Here is a 23,565-nt window from a genome sequence, read left to right as displayed (position 1 = left end):
TTGGAGGGGGACAATGAGAGCTTGGGGCGGGGGAAGGAGTTAGTGAACCGCTACTGGGTTGAGTCTGGCTGGCATAGCGAATTGAGGAGGCAACGGGCTTTGGAGGAGGTCTGTTCTGTGTTAGGCATCAAATTTCACTAAAGGAATTTCGTTTTTATGTCGATTTATCAAAACTCTGGTTTATTATTTGTCTAGGCCTACATCTCGGGCAAAATCTTTACATCTGTAATGTTTTACTGTAGTCTACTTAAAAAATAAAAAAAGCGTAAGATTTGAACATAGGGATACACTTGATCCTATATCTTAGTTAATAACTCATGTTTTATCAGCCATTATTCTAATGTCAAGTCTATTTTCATCTTCTTTTTTTTTTAGACAAGCACCGAGGCGCCTCATCTCTCAGCATCGTACAAGCGCTTCAAGAGTCGGATGGTGACCAGGCGGCTGAGCGCAGAGCAGCCTTTAGCCAGTAGCCCCATGGTCGCCAGGGGGCGCCATTCTCCCTGCCGGGAGTTCGACACGGTCTGTCAGAGACTGTCTCTGGATTCACCGCCAGGGGGCGCAGCGAGAACAAAACTACAAGAGCAGAACACAGAGACAAGCCTTCAAGGTTTGAATGAAGGAAGGCATGAATGAAGGAAGGCATGAATGAATGAATGAAGGAAGGAAGGAAGGAAGGAAGGAAGGAAGGAAGGAAGGAAGGAAGGAAGGAATTTTTTTTTTCTTCTTATAATATAAGTAGCCTACTACAGGTAAGGTTTAACAGTTAGCTCTACAAGGTCTACTTCTATATTTTCAAACAGCCGCAAATTTACACAATGTTGGTTATGTGAAAAGGGCCTCATCTTATTTCCTGTTATTGTAAGCACCAATGACTGTAAAGATACACAGAGACATATACTGAGCAAAAATATATAAATGCAACATGTAAAGTGTTCCATGTTTCATGTGAAATGTTCCATAAGCACAAAATGTGTTTAGAACACCTGTCAGTGAGCATTTCTCCTTTACCAAGATAATCCATCCACCTGACAGGTGTGGCATATCAAGAAGCTGATTAAGCAGCATAATCATTACACAGGTGCACCTTGTGCTGAGGAGTATTTCTGTCTGTAAAGCCTTTTTGTGGGGAAAAACTCTTTCTGATTGGCTGGGCCTGGCTCCCCAATGGGTGGGCCTATGTACTCCCAGGCCCACCCATGGCTGCACCCCTGCCCAGTCATGTGAAATCCATAGATTAGGGCCTAATGAATTTATTTAAATTGACTGTTTCCTTATAAACTGTAACTCAGTAAAATCTTTGAAATTGTTTCAGGTTGTGTTAATACATGATGCAAGCTGACTGTAGAAAAGGCCCATGGAGTTGGTGAAAGAATCCTTTAATTCATGGCCACTTGCTCAGCTGGGCCAGGGGGCGCTTTAATTAGGTCAGGTGGAAAATGTCCGACAGATCTCATCCCCATAAAAGGAGGAAATCGACATCGCCCCCGATCTCGCTGCTTTCTCTTCCTTAACTCCGTCTGCTCCAGAAGTTCTGTGCGTCCACGAATCCACCGACTCTGTTACCTTTCATCTGAACTTTCTGTTGCGATCGGGAGAGTGGGCCATAAGTTATTGTTTATAGTTATTATCGCGGAGCGCGGCTCGGGGCGCACGCTTCAAACATATGGTGTAATGTGAATGGTCAACGATCACGGCCCTACGGATCATCACAGGCCAATTATGCCATCGATTATATGGTTAATATGTAATGAAATTACATGTACACATGAAGACACTTGAAAGGGTGAAATATGAAACGTTATCGTTTGCTGAACTGCTCGATTCTGATATCAAACTAATGGGGATTATAGATTGAATAACCCGATCACTGTTTGTTTTATTCTTCTCATGATTATGATAAATAGTTACGAGCCTAAATGACTCAAGGATGATTCCTATTGACTTCTTAATGAACTGGATTGTTGAATTCCCTAAATTATGTTAATAATGAATGATTGTTATGATTTGATCTTTGTGATTATGAATTTGATTGGATACGTGTTATTCTGTTTCCTTTGTTATGCAGCGCAAACTACCCAGTAAATATACCACGTTATGGTTAAAGGAATTCATCAGTCTCATCCATTCCTCTGTCATCTGATCCGTGACCACCTGTTCCCCTTCACTGTCAGTCATCCTACCTGTCCAGCTACCCACACAGATTCCACTAACCTTCCACTGACGGTGTGAACTTTCTCTTTCAGACGCAGTGACGGAGGCTGGAGTGTCAGACCTATCACAGCGTGTCGTCAGACCTGTCACAGCAGCGACCACTTACAAGAGGAATGTGCCTAAACAGGTTATACACACACACACACACACACACACACACACACACACACACACACACACACACACACACACACACACACACACACACACACACACGTTTTGTTCTTCTATTGTTGTGGGGACCTTCATTTGATTTCCATTCAAAAAAATAAAATCCTAACCCCTAACCCCAACCCCTAACTCCTAACCCCTAACCCCAACTCCTAACCCCTAACTCCTAACCCCAACTCCTAACCCCAACTCCTAACCCCTAACTCCTAACCCCTAACTCCTAACCCCAACTCCTAACCCCAACTCCTAACCCCAACTCCTAACCCCAACTCCTAACCCCAACTCCTAACCCCAACTCCTAACTCCTAACCCCAAATCCTAACCCCAACCCCTAACCCCAACCCCTAACCCCAACCCCTAACCCCAACTCCTAACCCCTAACCCCAACTCCTAACCCCAACTCCTAACCCCAACTCCTAACCCCAACTCCTAACCCCTAACCCCTAACCCCCAACCCCTAACCCCAACTCCTAACCCCTAACCCCAACTCCTAACCCCAACTCCTAACCCCTAACCCCAACTCCTAACCCCAACTCCTAACCCCAACTCCTAACCCCAACTCCTAACCCCAACTCCTAACCCCTAACCCCAACTCCTAACCCCAACTCCTAACCCCTAACCCCAACTCCTAACCCCAACTCCTAACCCCAACTCCTAACCCCAACCCCTAACCCCTAACCCCAACCCCTAACCCCAACTCCTAACCCCAACTCCTAACCCCTAACCCCAACTCCTAACCCCTAACCCCAACCCCTAACCCCAACTCCTAACCCCAACTCCTAACCCCTAACCCCAACTCCTAACTCCTAACCCCAACTCCTAACCCCTAACCCCAACTCCTAACCCCAACTCCTAACCCCAACTCCTAACCCCTAACCCCAACCCCTAACCCCAACTCCTAACCCCTAACCCCAACTCCTAACCCCTAACCCCAACCCCTAACCCCAACTCCTAACCCCAACTCCTAACCCCTAACCCCAACTCCTAACCCCTAACCCCAACTCCTAACCCCTAACCCCAACTCCTAACCCCAACCCCTAACCCCAACTCCTAACCCCTAACCCCAACTCCTAACCCCAACTCCTAACCCCAACTCCTAACCCCAACTCCTAACCCCAACTCCTAACCCCTAACCCCAACCCCTAACCCCAACCCCTAACCCCAACTCCTAACCCCTAACCCCAACTCCTAACCCCAACTCCTAACCCCAACTCCTAACCCCAACTCCTAACCCCAACTCCTAACCCCAACTCCTAACCCCAACTCCTAACCCCAACTCCTAACTCCTAACCCCAACTCCTAACCCCAACTCCTAACCCCAACCCCTAACCCCTAACCCCAACTCCTAACCCCTAACCCCAACCCCTAACCCCAACTCCTAACCCCAACTCCTAACCCCTAACCCCAACTCCTAACCCCTAACCCCAACTCCTAACCCCTAACCCCAACCCCTAACCCCAACTCCTAACCCCAACTCCTAACCCCTAACCCCAACTCCTAACTCCTAACCCCAACTCCTAACCCCTAACCCCAACTCCTAACCCCAACCCCTAACCCCAACCCCTAACCCCAACTCCTAACCCCAACTCCTAACCCCAACCCCTAACCCCAACTCCTAACCGCAACTCCTAACCCCAACTCCTAACCCCTAACCCCTAACCCCTAACCCCAACCCCTAACCCCAACCCCTAACCCCAACTCCTAACCCCAACCCCTAACCCCAACCCCTAACCCCAACCCCTAACCCCAACTCCTAACTCCTAACCCCAACTCCTAACCCCAACTCCTAACCCCAACCCCTAACCCCAACCCCTAACCCCAACCCCTAACCCCAACTCCTAACCCCTAACCCCAACTCCTAACCCCAACTCCTAACCCCAACTCCTAACCCCTAACCCCAACCCCTAACCCCAACCCCTAACCCCAACTCCTAACCCCTAACCCCAACTCCTAACCCCAACTCCTAACCCCTAACCCCAACTCCTAACCCCAACTCCTAACCCCAACTCCTAACCCCAACTCCTAACCCCAACTCCTAACCCCTAACCCCAACTCCTAACCCCAACTCCTAACCCCTAACCCCAACTCCTAACCCCAACTCCTAACCCCAACTCCTAACCCCAACTCCTAACCCCAACCCCTAACCCCTAACCCCAACCCCTAACCCCAACTCCTAACCCCAACTCCTAACCCCTAACCCCAACTCCTAACCCCTAACCCCAACCCCTAACCCCAACTCCTAACCCCAACTCCTAACCCCTAACCCCAACTCCTAACTCCTAACCCCAACTCCTAACCCCTAACCCCAACTCCTAACCCCAACTCCTAACCCCAACTCCTAACCCCTAACCCCAACCCCTAACCCCAACTCCTAACCCCTAACCCCAACTCCTAACCCCTAACCCCAACCCCTAACCCCAACTCCTAACCCCAACTCCTAACCCCTAACCCCAACTCCTAACCCCTAACCCCAACTCCTAACCCCTAACCCCAACTCCTAACCCCAACCCCTAACCCCAACTCCTAACCCCTAACCCCAACTCCTAACCCCAACTCCTAACCCCAACTCCTAACCCCAACTCCTAACCCCTAACTCCTAACCCCTAACCCCAACCCCTAACCCCTAACCCCTAACCCCAACTCCTAACCCCAACTCCTAACCCCAACTCCTAACCCCAACTCCTAACCCCAACTCCTAACCCCAACTCCTAACCCCAACTCCTAACCCCAACTCCTAACCCCTAACCCCAACTCCTAACCCCAACTCCTAACTCCTAACCCCAACTCCTAACCCCAACTCCTAACCCCAACCCCTAACCCCAACTCCTAACCCCTAACCCCAACCCCTAACCCCAACTCCTAACCCCAACTCCTAACCCCTAACCCCAACTCCTAACCCCTAACCCCAACTCCTAACCCCTAACCCCAACCCCTAACCCCAACTCCTAACCCCAACTCCTAACCCCTAACCCCAACTCCTAACCCCTAACCCCAACTCCTAACCCCAACCCCTAACCCCAACCCCTAACCCCAACTCCTAACCCCAACTCCTAACCCCAACTCCTAACCGCAACTCCTAACCCCAACTCCTAACCCCTAACCCCTAACCCCTAACCCCAACTCCTAACCCCTAACCCCTAACCCTAACTCCTAACTCCTAAACCTAACTGTAACTTAAAATAGTCCATATGGGGATATGGGAAATGTACTGAGGAAGGAGAATGTTCCTTGTTTGTACTGTAAATAATGATGTTGTTGTTGTAGGACTGGGTGTGTTCTGCTTCTGGAGAACGGGACAGATGCTCAGAGAAGGCAGGTACAGTATGACTGCTATATTTAGACTTCTATTTACTACTGCTGTATCAGCAGTACATGAGAGGCTGGTGAGGGGAGGAACAGGCTCATAGTAATGTCTGGAATGGAGTGAATGAAATTCGATACCATTCCATGAATTCCTTACCAGCCATTATTATGAGCCTGTCCTCCCCAGTTAAGGTGCAACCAGCCTCCTGTGCTACAGTATAATTTCACTGTGTGTTTTAGACCTGACTGTGTGTCTCTGTGTGTGTGTGTGTGTGTGTGTGTGTGTGTGTGTGTGTGTGTGTGTGTGTGTGTGTGTGTGTGTGTGTGTGTGTGTGTGTGTGTGTGTGTGTGTGTGTGTGTGTGTCTCTGCCCTGCAGCCGTTCTCTGTCCTGTATATGGCCCCCTCTGCTCCAGACCAGTCTCCAGACCAGTCTCAACCACAGCTGACTCTGGCACTGCCCTCTCTGCAGGATGACTACTGTGAGTGCATGGCTCTCACTCTCTCACTCACACAGAGAGTTAGGTTTAGGGTTAGGAGGTAAAATAAGATTTTGAATGCAAATGAAATGTAGCTACCAAGCTTATCCATTGTGTTATCGCTAACAAGCTTATCCATTGTGTTATCGCTAACAAGCTTATCCATTGTGTTGTAGCTAACAGGCTTATCCATTGTGTTGTAGCTAACAAGCTTATCCATTGTGTTGTAGCTAACAAGCTTATCCATTGTGTTGTAGCTAACAAGCTTATCCATTGTGTTGTAGCTAACAAGCTTATCCATTGTGTTGTAGCTAACAGGCTTATCCGTTGTGTTGTAGCTAACAGGCTTATCCATTGTGTTGTAGCTAACAAGCTTATCCATTGTGTTGTAGCTAACAAGCTTATCCATTGTGTTGTAGCTAACAAGCTTATCCATTGTGTTGTAGCTAACAAGCTTATCCATTGTGTTGTAGCTAACAGGCTTATCCGTTGTGTTGTAGCTAACAGGCATATTCATTGTGTTGTAGCTAACAGGCTTATCCATTGTGTTGTAGCTAACAGGCTTATCCATTGTGTTGTAGCTAACAGGCTTATCCATTGTGTTGTAGCTAACAGGCTTATCCATTGTGTTGTAGCTAACAGGCTTATCCATTGTGTTGTAGCTAACAGGCTTATCCATTGTGTTGTAGCTAACAGGCTTATCCATTGTGTTGTAGCTAACAGGCTTATCCATTGTGTTGTAGCTAACACGCTTATCCATTGTGTTATCGCTAACAGGCTTATCCATTGTGTTATCGCTAACAAGCTTATCCATTGTGTTGTAGCTAACAGGCTTATCCATTGTGTTGTAGCTAACAGGCTTATCCATTGTGTTGTAGCTAACAAGCTTATCCATTGTGTTGTAGCTAACACGCTTATCCATTGTGTTGTAGCTAACACGCTTATCCATTGTGTTGTAGCTAACACGCTTATCCATTGTGTTGTAGCTAACACGCTTATCCATTGTGTTGTAGCTAACACGCTTATCCATTGTGTTGTAGCTAACAGGCTTATCCATTGTGTTGTAGCTAACAAGCTTATCCATTGTGTTGTAGCTAACAAGCTTATCCAGTGTGTTGTAGCTAACAGGCTTATCCATTGTGTTGTAGCTAACAGGCTTATCCATTGTGTTGTAGCTAACAGGCTTATCCATTGTGTTGTAGCTACCAAGCTTATCCATTGTGTTATCGCTAACAGGCTTATCCATTGTGTTGTAGCTAACAAGCTTATCCATTGTGTTATAGCTAACAGGCTTATCCATTGTGTTGTAGCTAACAAGCTTATCCATTGTGTTGTAGCTAACACGCTTATCCATTGTGTTGTAGCTAACACGCTTATCCATTGTGTTGTAGCTAACACGCTTATCCATTGTGTTGTAGCTAACACGCTTATCCATTGTGTTGTAGCTAACACGCTTATCCATTGTGTTGTAGCTAACAGGCTTATCCATTGTGTTGTAGCTAACAAGCTTATCCATTGTGTTGTAGCTAACAAGCTTATCCAGTGTGTTGTAGCTAACAGGCTTATCCATTGTGTTGTAGCTAACAGGCTTATCCATTGTGTTGTAGCTAACAGGCTTATCCATTGTGTTGTAGCTACCAAGCTTATCCATTGTGTTATCGCTAACAGGCTTATCCATTGTGTTGTAGCTAACAAGCTTATCCATTGTGTTATAGCTAACAGGCTTATCCATTGTGTTGTAGCTACCAAGCGTATCCATTGTGTTGTAGCTACCAAGCGTATCCATTGTGGTGTAGCTACCAAGCTTATCCATTGTGTTATCGCTAACAGGCTTATCCATTGTGTTGTAGCTACCAAGCTTATCCATTGTGTTGTAGCTAACAGGCTTATCCATTGTGTTGTCGCTAACAGGCTTATCCATTGTGTTGTAGCTACCAAGCTTATCCATTGTGTTATCGCTAACAGGCTTATCCATTGTGTTGTAGCTAACAAGCTTATCCATTGTGTTGTAGCTAACAAGCTTATCCATTGTGTTGTAGCTAACAGGCTTATCCATTGTGTTTTAGCTAACAGGCTTATCCATTGTGTTTTAGCTAACAGGCTTATCCATTGTGTTTTAGCTAACAGGCTTATCCATTGTGTTGTTGCTAACAGACTTATCCATTGTGTTGTAGCTAACAGGCGTATCCATTGTGTTGTAGCTAACAAGCGGTCAAGTGAATTTAGGCAAGGTTGTTAAAACAGAAAAAACTTGATGGTTAAGCATTTAAAAAAATTGACAGTTAAATTTAGGAATTCATTACCACATTACCACTGGTTAAGGTAACCTTAAAAGGTTTGGCATACGGTTGAAACAGAAACAGAAAACAAATAAAAACATGTGCCTAGACTTTGTGATTGAACCCGTGATCCTCGGAGGCAAAATGCGTAGTTTAATGGTATTATGTGCTCATGTTTTGTCACCAAAGCCCCCATATACTACCCACCACTGCGACCTCTATGCTCTTGTTGGCTGGCCCTCACTACATATTCGTCGCCAAACCTACTGGCTCCAAGTCATCTATAAGTCTTTGCTAGGTAAAGCCCCGTCTTATCTCAACTCAATGGTCACCATAGCAGCACCCACCAGTAGCACGCGCTCCAGCAGGTATATTTCACTGATCACCCCCAAAGCCAATTCCTCCTTCGGCTGCCTCTCCTTCCAGTTCTCTGCTGCCAATGACTGGAACGACCTGCAAAAATCACTGAAGCTGGAGAATCATATCTCCCTCACTAGCTTTAAGCACCAGCTGTCAGAGCTGCTCACAGATCACTGCACCTGTACATAGCCAATCTATAAATAGCCCAAACAACTACCTCTTCCCCTATTGTATTTATTTATTTTGCTCCTTTGCACCCCAGTATCTCTACTTGCACACTCATCTTCTGCACATCTATCACTCCAGTGTTTAATTGCTATATTGTAATTATTTTGACACTATTGGCTATTTATTGCCTTACCTCCATTATCCTACCTCATTTGCACACACTATATATATGATTTTTCTACTGTATTATTGACTATGTTTTGTTTACTCCATGTGTAACTCTGTTGTTGTTTGTTGCACTGCTTTGCTTTATCTTGGCCAGGTCGCAGTTGTAAATGAGAACTTGTTCTCAACTAACCTACCTGGTTAAATAAAGGTCAAATAAAAACATTTTTAAAAATGTTGCCGCTACTGGTATTGACGTCTTGGGGACCTGGACAAACGTTGAATACTGTAGTCTATCTGGTGTGATCTTGCTGGCTATAGCAGTGTAAGAAATGGACGTTTGTCTGTTGGATAGGGTTCAAGCTAAATTCTTTACCCAGATCTTTGTCAGATTATGCATTTCTGGGAATGTGTGTGTGTGTATCTTGTTAATGGAAAGCAGAGTGACGCAACTGCTCTTTAACAGATTCTCCAGGAAGTGAAATATAAATTCCAAAATCAGACGATATGTTAAGTTCACTGCAAGATCATATGCAGTTGTTAGTGTTGGTCTTCACAATCAGATTGTATGTATTTATTTTACTAGGCAAGTCAGTTAAGAACAAATTCTTATTTACAATGACGGCCTACCAAAAGGCAAAAGACCTCCTGCAAGGACGGGGGCCTGGGATTAAAAATAAATTAAATAAAAATATAGGACAAAAAACACATCGCGGCAAGAGACAACACTACATAAAGAGAGACCTAAGACAACAACATAGCAAGGCAGCAACACAACATGACAACAACATGGTAGAAACACAACATGGTAGCAGCACAAAACAGGGTACAAACATTATTGGGCACAGACAACCACACAAAGGGCAAGAAGGTAGAGACAACAATACATCACTCACTGTGCTTTGTTGACCTTTAACAGAATGTGACTGGCAGAATGGGTGTTGTATGTGGAGGATGAGGGCTGCAGTAGATATCTCAAATAAGGGGGAGTGAAGCCTGAGGGTTTTATAAATAATCATTAACCAGTGGGTCTTGCGACGGGTAATCAGAGATGACCAGTTTACAGAGGAGTATAGAGTGCGGTGACGTGTCCTATAAGGAGCATTGGTGGCAAATCTGATGGCCGAATGGTAAAGAACATCTAGTCGCTCGAGAGCACCCTTACCTGCCGATCTATAAATGACGTCTCCGTAATCTAGCATGGGTAGGACGAATCAGGGTTAGTTTGGCAGCTGGGGTGAAAGAGGAGCGATTACGATAGAGGAAAGTCTCGATTTAACTTGAGCCTGCAGCTTTGATATGTGCTGAGAGAAGGACAGTGTACCGTCTAGCCATACTCCCAAGTACTTGTATGAGGTGACTACCTCAAGTTCTAAACCCTCAGAGGTAGTAATCACACCAGTGGGAAGAGGGACATTCTTCTTACCAAACCACATGTCCTTTTGTTTTGGAGGTGTTCAGAACAAGGTTAAGGGCAGAGAAAGCTTGTTGGACACTAAGAAAGCTTTGTTGTAGAGCAATGAAATCTGTTGCTGTATTTATTTTTTTTATTTATTTTTAAGTGTTATCTGTGATCGTTTTGTTTGTCTTGTGTAGTTTCTTAATCATTGTACCTAAACGGTATGTGTAAACATGTATACGCAGGGCCCAGCTGTAAAAGAGACCTTGGTCTCAGTCTGTGTTCCTTGTTGAAATAAAGGTAGAATACAAAATTGAACACAAAATCACAAAATTTGTAGGTCAAACTCAAACACACACAGAGCTGTTTATTTAATAGAATACTGTAACTGTAAATAGTAGATTTTAAAATGAACAAACATATCTCCTCTCCTCTCTCTCCTCAGACAGCCACCCGTTGGACTGGAGTAGCAGTGGTATTGTGGCCATAGCCCTGGGGTGTGATGTGTTCCTGTGGAAGGCAGAAACACACACTCTGCAGGGCTGCATCCACCCCAGAGCAGCACCTTCTCTCCCACTGAGCCTGTCTCACTCTGTCTCCTCTGTGTCCTGGAGCAGAGATGGATGTACACTGGGCATCGGGACCAAGGAGGGGGACGTACAGGTAGAGACAAACATGCTCCAACCTTAGCGCAACAAATTCGTAAAACATATTGCACAAAATTCAAAATGCTGCAAATAAATTAAATTAATAGAACCTACAATCTATCTGTAATATTAAAGCTGATATACCACCCCCCCACCCAAAAATAAACATTTTAGAAAAAATATATTTTCTCACTAATTTGATTCGTAACATATCACACAAAATGGATGACGTTGTACGCAAAAAACAGGGACCACTTTTAGCTCGTGAGCACCACTTTCAAAACTACTGGCTGAAATTCTACTAGAGTGTGTCTTTAATCGACTAGCTCTCACAGTCTCATGTCAGAATTAGACGTTGCTCCGTGTTTCTCAAACATCACATTTTAAAGTTGTCGCAAATGTCAAATTTTGAAGTGTTTAATATTAAGTTTAGGCATTAACTCTGACTTTTTAAGGTTAGGGTGAAAGGTTAGGCATTAACTCCGAAGGATTAAGGTTAGGGTTAAGATTTGGGATTAGGCTTAAAACAAAAATCTCAAAAACAACTTAATATCGCTGGATTTGAAATTGCGACCTTTGGAATCAGAAGCAAATGCTTACGCCCGTCCACCATCCCCGTCCACAACTGAAACCTACGCGCTCACTGTTGCCCCTAGTGGACGGTTTCCACGTCATCTCCCGACGTCTTCAGACATGGATGGACGTCAAATACTGACTTGTATCACGGGTGACCTGGCTGCTTTAATGTAATGCATGATATATTTGTGTTGTTTCCTTTGCGTGTGTTGGATTGTTTTGTTGGCAGGTCTTCATGTTGAAGGTATGTTGACAGAACAATATCACATCATCAAACACAGTGGAGTGATTTCCTGCTTCTGTCTTACAGTGAGGTTAGGTTTAGTTTCGCACGACCATGTGCATGTCATATTCTACGTTAGTGATGTTTGTAAGACACCTCTCCCTCTGCCTCTCCTTCTCCCCCTCCCTCTGCCTCTCCTTTCCCCCCTCTCTCTCCTTCTCCCCCTCTTTCTCCCCTCCCTCTGCCTCTGCCTCTGCCTCTGCCTCTGCCTCCTCTGCCTCTCCTTCTCCCTCTGCCTCTCCTTCTCCCCCTCTTTCTCCTTCTCCCCCTCTCTCTCCTTCTCCCCCTCTCTCTCCTTCTCCCCCTCTCTCTCCTTCTCCCCCTCTCTCTCCTTCTCCCCCTCTCTCTCTCTCCCTCTCTCTCTCTCCTTCTCCCCCTTTCTCTCCTTCTTCCCCTCTCTCTCCTTCTCCCCCTCTATCTCCTTCTCCCTCTCCCCCCCCTCTGCCTCTCCTTCTCCCCCCAGCTGTGGGATGTGGAGAAGAGGACAAGACTCAGAACTATAACGTCACACCTCTCTGGAGTGGGAGCGCTTAGCTGGAACCAACACGTACTCAGCAGGTGGGTTGTGTGTGTGTGTGTGTGTGGTGTGTGTGTGTACTGTTAAGGATCTTGAGGAGTTGAGAAACACAACTATGTTCTTGTCCCTGACAGCGGTTCTGTTCTCGGGCTAATCCATCACCATGACTACCGACTTGACACCCCGACAGTGGGTGTGTTCCACCAACAAGGGTCCGTGTGCGGGCTAGAGTGGGCGCCGCAAGGAGATTGGCTGGCCAGTGGCTCAATAGAAGGCCTCCTCAACATCTGGACCAATGACCTGGGGTCTAAGACGAAGACACACCCACCTGCCAGGACAATGACACAACCCAGTGCGGTCAAGGTGTGTGGCCTCAGTGTGTGTGTTCCCTACTACTGCTATTAAACATAAATGTTCTGTCACTACTACTACTACTACTACTACTGCTATTAAACATAAATGTTCTGTCACTACTACTACTACTATTACTACTAAACATAAATGTTCTGTTACTACTACTACTACTACTATTACTACTAAACATAAATGTTCTGTTACTACTACTACTAAACATAAATGTTCTACTACTACTACTACTACTATTACTACTAAACATAAATGTTCTGTTACTACTACTACTAAACATAAATGTTCTACTACTACTACTACTACTACTATTACTATTACTACTAAACATAAATGTTCTGTTACTACTACTACTACTACTGCTACTAAACATAAATGTTCTGTTACTACTACTACTACTACTACTATTACTACTAAACATAAATGTTCTACTACTACTACTACTACTACTATTACTATTACTACTAAACATAAATGTTCTGTTACTACTACTACTACTACTGCTACTAAACATAAATGTTCTGTTACTACTACTACTACTACTACTACTACTACTACTGCTACTAAACATAAATGTTCTGTCACTACTACTACTACTATTACTACTACTAAACATAAATGTTCTGTTACTACTACTACTACTACTACTACTACTGCTACTAAACATAAATGTTCTGTTACTACTACTACTACTACTGCTACTAAACATAAATGTTCTGTTACTACTACTACTACTACTACTAAACATAAATGTTCTGTTACTACTACTACTACTACTACTACTACTACTGCTACTAAACATAAATGTTCTGTTACTACTACTATTACTACTAAACATAAATGTTATGTTACTACTACTACTACTACTATTACTACTAAACATAAATGTTCTGTTACTACTACTACTACTACTACTACTATTACTACTAAACATAAATGTTCTGTTACTACTACTACTACTACTATTACTACTAAACATAAATGTTCTGTTACTACTACTACTACTACTATTACTATTACTACTAAACATAAATGTTCTGTTACTACTACTACTACTACTACTACTATTACTACTAAACATAAATGTTCTGTTACTACTACTACTACTACTATTACTACTAAACATAAATGTTCTGTTACTACTACTACTACTGCTACTAAACATAAATGTTCTGTTACTACTACTACTACTACTACTATTACTACTACTAAACATAAATGTTCTGTCACTACTACTACTACTACTGCTACTAAACATAAATGTTCTGTTACTACTACTACTACTACTACTACTACTACTACTACTACTAAACATAAATGTTCTGTTACTACTACTACTACTACTGCTACTAAACATAAATGTTCTGTTACTACTACTACTACTACTACTACTACTACTACTACTACTAAACATAAATGTTCTGTTACTACTACTACTACTACTACTATTACTACTAAACATAAATGTTCTGTTACTACTACTACTACTACTACTACTACTATTACTACTAAACATAAATGTTCTGTTACTACTACTACTACTACTACTACTACTACTACTACTACTGCTACTAAACATAAATGTTCTGTTACTACTACTACTACTACTACTACTACTACTACTACTACTACTACTACTACTACTACTACTACTAAACATAAATGTTCTGTTACTACTACTACTACTACTACTATTACTACTAAACATAAATGTTCTGTTACTACTACTACTACTACTACTACTATTACTACTAAACATAAATGTTCTGTTACTACTACTACTACTACTACTACTACTACTATTACTACTAAACATAAATGTTCTGTTACTACTACTACTACTACTGCTACTAAACATAAATGTTCTGTTACTACTACTACTACTATTACTACTAAACATAAATGTTCTACTACTACTACTACTACTGCTATTAAACATAAATGTTCTGTCACTACTACTACTACTACTATTACTACTAAACATAAATGTTCTGTTACTACTACTACTAAACATAAATGTTCTGTCACTACTACTACTACTACTATTACTACTAAACATAAATGTTCTGTTACTACTACTATTAAACATAAATGTTATGTTACTACTACTACTATTACTATTAAACATGAATGTTATGTTACTACTACTACTACTACTATTACTATTACTACTAAACATAAATGTTATGTTACTACTACTACTACTATTACTACTAAACATAAATGTTATGTTACTACTACTACTACTACTACTATTACTATTACTACTAAACATAAATGTTATGTTACTACTACTACTACTATTACTACTAAACATAAATGTTATGTTACTACTACTACTACTACTACTACTATTACTATTACTACTAAACATAAATGTTCTGTTACTACTACTACTACTACTGCTACTAAACATAAATGTTCTGTTACTACTACTACTACTACTACTACTACTACTACTACTACTACTATTACTACTAAACATAAATGTTCTGTTACTACTACTATTAAACATAAATGTTATGTTACTACTACTACTATTACTATTAAACATGAATGTTATGTTACTACTACTACTACTACTATTACTATTACTACTAAACATAAATGTTATGTTACTACTACTACTACTATTACTACTAAACATAAATGTTATGTTACTACTACTACTACTACTACTATTACTATTACTACTAAACATAAATGTTATGTTACTACTACTACTACTATTACTACTAAACATAAATGTTATGTTACTACTACTACTACTACTACTACTATTACTATTACTACTAAACATAAATGTTCTGTTACTACTACTACTACTACTGCTACTAAACATAAATGTTCTGTTACTACTACTACTACTACTACTACTACTACTACTGCTACTAAACATAAATGTTCTGTTACTACTACTACTACTACTGCTACTAAACATAAATGTTCTGTCACTACTACTACTACTACTACTACTACTACTACTACTACTATTACTACTAAACATAAATGTTCTGTTACTACTAAACATAAATGTTCTGTTACTACTACTACTACTACTACTACTATTACTACTAAACATAAATGTTCTGTTACTACTACTACTACTACTGCTACTAAACATAAATGTTCTGTTACTACTACTACTACTACTGCTACTAAACATAAATGTTCTGTTACTACTACTACTACTACTACTACTACTACTAAACATAAATGTTCTGTTACTACTACTATTACTACTAAACATAAATGTTCTGTTACTACTACTACTACTACTACTACTACTACTACTGCTACTAAACATAAATGTTCTGTTACTACTACTACTATTACTACTAAACATAAATGTTCTGTCACTACTACTACTACTACTACTATTACTACTAAACATAAATGTTCTGTTACTACTACTACTACTACTGCTACTAAACATAAATGTTCTGTTACTACTACTACTACTACTACTACTACTACTACTACTGCTATTAAACATAAATGTTATGTTACTACTACTACTACTACTACTATTACTACTAAACATAAATGTTCTGTTACTACTACTACTATTACTACTAAACATAAATGTTCTGTCACTACTACTACTACTACTATTACTACTAAACATAAATGTTCTGTTACTACTACTACTACTACTACTACTATTACTACTAAACATAAATGTTCTGTCACTACTACTACTACTACTACTATTACTACTAAACATAAATGTTCTGTCACTACTACTACTACTACTATTACTACTAAACATAAATGTTCTGTTACTACTACTACTACTACTGCTACTAAACATAAATGTTCTGTCACTACTACTACTATTACTACTAAACATAAATGTTCTGTTACTACTACTACTACTACTACTGCTATTAAACATAAATGTTCTGTCACTACTACTACTACTACTATTACTACTAAACATAAATGTTCTGTTACTACTACTACTACTACTGCTACTAAACATAAATGTTCTGTTACTACTACTACTATTACTACTAAACATAAATGTTCTGTTACTACTACTACTAAACATAAATGTTCTGTTACTACTACTACTACTACTACTACTGCTACATTTACATTTACATTTAAGTCATTTAGCAGACGCTCTTATCCAGAGCGACTTACAAATTGGTGCATTCACCTTATGATATCCAGTGGAACAACCACTTTACAATAGTGCATCTAACTCTTTTAAGGGGGGGGGGGGGGGGGTTAGGAGGATTACTTTATCCTATCCTAGGTATTCCTTAAAGAGGTGGGGTTTCAGGTGTCTCCGGAAGGTGGTGATTGACTCCGCTGACCTGGCGTCGTGAGGGAGTTTGTTCCACCATTGGGGTGCCAGAGCAGCGAACAGTTTTGACTGGGCTGAGCGGGAACTGTACTTCCTCAGAGGTAGGGAGGCGAGCAGGCCAGAGGTGGATGAACGCAGTGCCCTTGTTTGGGTGTAGGGCCTGATCAGAGCCTGAAGGTACGGAGGTGCCGTTCCCCTCACAGCTCCGTAGGCAAGCACCATGGTCTTGTAGCGGATGCGAGCTTCAACTGGAAGCCAGTGGAGAGAGCGGAGGAGCGGGGTGACGTGAGAGAACTTGGGAAGGTTGAACACCAGACGGGCTGCGGCGTTCTGGATGAGTTGTAGGGGTTTAATGGCACAGGCAGGGAGCCCAGCCAACAGCGAGTTGCAGTAATCCAGACGGGAGATGACTACTACTACTACTACTACTACTACTATTAAACATAAATGTTATGTTACTACTACTACTACTACTACTACTACTACTACTAAACATAAATGTTCTGTTACTACTACTACTACTACTACTACTAAACATAAATGTTCTGTCACTACTACTACTACTACTACTACTAAACATAAATGTTCTGTTACTACTACTACTAAACATAAATGTTCTGTTACTACTACTACTAAACATAAATGTTCTGTTACTACTACTACTACTACTACTACTACTACTACTACTACTAAACATAAATGTTCTGTTACTACTACTACTACTACTACTACTACTAAACATAAATGTTCTGTTACTACTACTACTACTACTACTACTACTACTACTACTACTACTACTACTAAACATAAATGTTCTGTTACTACTACTACTACTATTACTACTAAACATAAATGTTCTGTTACTACTACTACTACTACTACTACTACTACTAAACATAAATGTTCTGTTACTACTACTACTACTACTACTACTACTACTACTACTAAACATAAATGTTCTGTTACTACTACTACTACTACTACTACTACTACTACTACTACTACTACTACTACTACTAAACATAAATGTTCTGTTACTACTACTACTACTACTACTATTACTACTAAACATAAATGTTCTGTTACTACTACTACTACTACTACTACTATTACTACTAAACATAAATGTTCTGTTACTACTACTACTACTACTACTACTACTACTATTACTACTAAACATAAATGTTCTGTTACTACTACTACTACTACTGCTACTAAACATAAATGTTCTGTTACTACTACTACTACTATTACTACTAAACATAAATGTTCTACTACTACTACTACTACTGCTATTAAACATAAATGTTCTGTCACTACTACTACTACTACTATTACTACTAAACATAAATGTTCTGTTACTACTACTACTAAACATAAATGTTCTGTCACTACTACTACTACTACTATTACTACTAAACATAAATGTTCTGTTACTACTACTATTAAACATAAATGTTATGTTACTACTACTACTATTACTATTAAACATGAATGTTATGTTACTACTACTACTACTACTATTACTATTACTACTAAACATAAATGTTATGTTACTACTACTACTACTATTACTACTAAACATAAATGTTATGTTACTACTACTACTACTACTACTATTACTATTACTACTAAACATAAATGTTATGTTACTACTACTACTACTATTACTACTAAACATAAATGTTATGTTACTACTACTACTACTACTACTACTATTACTATTACTACTAAACATAAATGTTCTGTTACTACTACTACTACTACTGCTACTAAACATAAATGTTCTGTTACTACTACTACTACTACTACTACTACTACTACTACTAGTACTATTACTACTAAACATAAATGTTCTGTTACTACTACTATTAAACATAAATGTTATGTTACTACTACTACTATTACTATTAAACATGAATGTTATGTTACTACTACTACTACTACTATTACTATTACTACTAAACATAAATGTTATGTTACTACTACTACTACTATTACTACTAAACATAAATGTTATGTTACTACTACTACTACTACTACTATTACTATTACTACTAAACATAAATGTTATGTTACTACTACTACTACTATTACTACTAAACATAAATGTTATGTTACTACTACTACTACTACTACTACTATTACTATTACTACTAAACATAAATGTTCTGTTACTACTACTACTACTACTGCTACTAAACATAAATGTTCTGTTACTACTACTACTACTACTACTACTACTACTACTGCTACTAAACATAAATGTTCTGTTACTACTACTACTACTACTGCTACTAAACATAAATGTTCTGTCACTACTACTACTACTACTACTACTACTACTACTACTATTACTACTAAACATAAATGTTCTGTTACTACTAAACATAAATGTTCTGTTACTACTACTACTACTACTACTACTATTACTACTAAACATAAATGTTCTGTTACTACTACTACTACTACTGCTACTAAACATAAATGTTCTGTTACTACTACTACTACTACTGCTACTAAACATAAATGTTCTGTTACTACTACTACTACTACTACTACTACTAAACATAAATGTTCTGTTACTACTACTATTACTACTAAACATAAATGTTCTGTTACTACTACTACTACTACTACTACTACTACTACTGCTACTAAACATAAATGTTCTGTTACTACTACTACTATTACTACTAAACATAAATGTTCTGTCACTACTACTACTACTACTATTACTACTAAACATAAATGTTCTGTTACTACTACTACTACTACTACTGCTACTAAACATAAATGTTCTGTTACTACTACTACTACTACTACTACTACTACTACTACTACTACTGCTATTAAACATAAATGTTATGTTACTACTACTACTACTACTACTATTACTACTAAACATAAATGTTCTGTTACTACTACTACTATTACTACTAAACATAAATGTTCTGTCACTACTACTACTACTACTATTACTACTAAACATAAATGTTCTGTTACTACTACTACTACTACTACTACTATTACTACTAAACATAAATGTTCTGTCACTACTACTACTACTACTATTACTACTAAACATAAATGTTCTGTCACTACTACTACTACTACTATTACTACTAAACATAAATGTTCTGTTACTACTACTACTACTACTGCTACTAAACATAAATGTTCTGTCACTACTACTACTATTACTACTAAACATAAATGTTCTGTTACTACTACTACTACTACTACTGCTATTAAACATAAATGTTCTGTCACTACTACTACTACTACTATTACTACTAAACATAAATGTTCTGTTACTACTACTACTACTACTGCTACTAAACATAAATGTTCTGTTACTACTACTACTATTACTACTAAACATAAATGTTCTGTTACTACTACTACTAAACATAAATGTTCTGTTACTACTACTACTACTACTACTACTGCTACATTTACATTTACATTTAAGTCATTTAGCAGACGCTCTTATCCAGAGCGACTTACAAATTGGTGCATTCACCTTATGATATCCAGTGGAACAACCACTTTACAATAGTGCATCTAACTCTTTTAAGGGGGGGGGGGGGGGGGGTTAGGAGGATTACTTTATCCTATCCTAGGTATTCCTTAAAGAGGTGGGGTTTCAGGTGTCTCCGGAAGGTGGTGATTGACTCCGCTGACCTGGCGTCGTGAGGGAGTTTGTTCCACCATTGGGGTGCCAGAGCAGCGAACAGTTTTGACTGGGCTGAGCGGGAACTGTACTTCCTCAGAGGTAGGGAGGCGAGCAGGCCAGAGGTGGATGAACGCAGTGCCCTTGTTTGGGTGTAGGGCCTGATCAGAGCCTGAAGGTACGGAGGTGCCGTTCCCCTCACAGCTCCGTAGGCAAGCACCATGGTCTTGTAGCGGATGCGAGCTTCAACTGGAAGCCAGTGGAGAGAGCGGAGGAGCGGGGTGACGTGAGAGAACTTGGGAAGGTTGAACACCAGACGGGCTGCGGCGTTCTGGATGAGTTGTAGGGGTTTAATGGCACAGGCAGGGAGCCCAGCCAACAGCGAGTTGCAGTAATCCAGACGGGAGATGACTACTACTACTACTACTACTACTACTATTAAACATAAATGTTATGTTACTACTACTACTACTACTACTACTACTACTACTAAACATAAATGTTCTGTTACTACTACTACTACTACTACTACTAAACATAAATGTTCTGTCACTACTACTACTACTACTACTACTAAACATAAATGTTCTGTTACTACTACTACTAAACATAAATGTTCTGTTACTACTACTACTAAACATAAATGTTCTGTTACTACTACTACTACTACTACTACTACTACTACTACTACTAAACATAAATGTTCTGTTACTACTACTACTACTACTACTACTAAACATAAATGTTCTGTTACTACTACTACTACTACTACTACTACTACTACTACTACTACTACTACTACTACTACTACTAAACATAAATGTTCTGTTACTACTACTACTACTATTACTACTAAACATAAATGTTCTGTTACTACTACTACTACTACTACTACTACTACTAAACATAAATGTTCTGTTACTACTACTACTACTACTACTACTACTACTACTACTAAACATAAATGTTCTGTTACTACTACTACTACTACTACTACTACTACTAAACATAAATGTTCTGTTACTACTACTACTACTACTACTACTACTAAACATAAATGTTCTGTTACTACTACTACTACTACTACTACTACTACTACTACTACTACTAAACATAAATGTTCTGTTACTACTACTACTACTACTACTACTAAACATAAATGTTCTGTTACTACTACTACTACTACTACTACTACTACTACTACTATTACTACTAAACATAAATGTTCTGTTACTACTACTACTAAACATAAATGTTCTGTTACTACTACTACTACTACTACTACTACTACTACTTTTCCTACTAAACATAAATGTTCTGTTACTACTACTACTACTACTACTACTAAACATAAATGTTCTGTTACTACTACTACTAAACATAAATGTTCTGTTACTACTACTACTAAACATAAATGTTCTGTTACTACTACTACTACTACTACTACTACTACTACTACTACTACTACTAAACATAAATGTTCTGTTACTACTACTACTACTACTAAACATAAATGTTCTGTTACTACTACTACTACTACTACTAAACATAAATGTTCTGTTACTACTACTACTAAACATAAATGTTCTGTTACTACTACTACTACTACTACTACTACTAAACATAAATGTTCTGTTACTACTATTACTACTACTACTACTAAACATAAATGTTCTGTTACTACTACTACTACTAAACATAAATGTTCCATTACTACTACTACTGCTACTAAACATAAATGTTCTGTCACTACTACTACTACTACTTCTACTACTACTACTACTAAACATAAATGTTCTGTTACTACTACTACTACTACTGCTACTACTACATGTTCTGTGATGAGAAGTATAAGTTCTGTGGCTTTTGGACAAATCATGATTTCTAGGGTGTTCAGAAGGGGAGGAGAAATTTGGCCCATACACTTGCCCATAACTTACAAAAAGAGAGGGTGGAGCTCCTCGTTCTGGTTCCGATCCTCGTTCTGGTTCCGATCCTCGTTCTGGTTCCGATCCTCGTTCTGGTTCCGATCCTCGTTCTCTCTCTTCTCTTAACACGTATAGATCTAGAACTTAATCAATAATTTGACCAAGTTAACCGAGATGAGTGTTATCATAATGTGTGTGTGTGTGTATAGGCTATGGCATGGTGTCCTTGGCAGAAGGAGCTGATCGCCACGGGAGGGGGGCAGAGCGACGGTGTTCTGAGGATCTGGAATAACCAATCAGGTACCTGCGTTGACTCCGCCCAGACCAACTCACAGGTGGGTGTTACACAACGCAGTCATTTCATATACAGTGAGGGGGAAAAAAGTATTTGATCCCCTGCTGGTTTTGTACGTTTGCCCACTGACAAAGAAATGATCAGTCTATAATTTTAATGGTAGGTTTATTTGAACAGTGAGAGACAGAATAACAACAAAAAAATCCATAAAAACGCATGTCAAAAATGTTATAAATTGATTTGCATTTTAATGAGGGAAATAAGTATTTGACCTCCTCTCAAACAGAAAGATTTCTGGCTCCCAGGTGTCTTTTATACAGCTAACGAGCTGAGATTAGGAGCACACTCATAAAGGGAGTGCTCCTAATCTCAGTTTGTTACCTGTATAAAAGACACCTGTCCACAGAAGCAATCAATCAATCAGAT

At 39.7% G+C, this 23,565-nt stretch overlaps 1 protein-coding gene across 3 annotated transcripts in view; it reads left to right on the top strand.

Annotated features, from left to right (window-relative positions):
* LOC139577333 (cell division cycle protein 20 homolog B-like) overlaps positions 1-23,565 on the top strand; it is a 36,680-nt gene that overhangs the window by 7,972 nt on the left and 5,143 nt on the right. For 2 of the 3 annotated variants that reach the window (XM_071404364.1, XM_071404365.1), the window contains 8 exons: positions 376-610; positions 2,247-2,341; positions 5,650-5,697; positions 6,066-6,168; positions 10,982-11,199; positions 12,506-12,600; positions 12,694-12,922; positions 23,054-23,179. In XM_071404364.1, the coding sequence (XP_071260465.1) occupies positions 376-610; positions 2,247-2,341; positions 5,650-5,697; positions 6,066-6,168; positions 10,982-11,199; positions 12,506-12,600; positions 12,694-12,922; positions 23,054-23,179 (1,149 nt within the window). Of the gene's footprint in view, positions 109-375; positions 611-2,246; positions 2,342-5,649; positions 5,698-6,065; positions 6,169-10,981; positions 11,200-12,505; positions 12,601-12,693; positions 12,923-23,053; positions 23,180-23,565 lie in introns of all 3 variants that reach the window. The other variant, XM_071404366.1, reaches the window with a different exon arrangement.

The sequence above is a fragment of the Salvelinus alpinus genome, chromosome 5, assembly GCF_045679555.1.
Source record: "Salvelinus alpinus chromosome 5, SLU_Salpinus.1, whole genome shotgun sequence".
In the NCBI taxonomy this organism is placed as follows: Eukaryota; Metazoa; Chordata; class Actinopteri; order Salmoniformes; family Salmonidae; genus Salvelinus; species Salvelinus alpinus.
The sequence above is the reverse complement of the archived record's forward strand: the minus strand, read 5'-3'. Positions and strand labels throughout refer to the sequence as shown.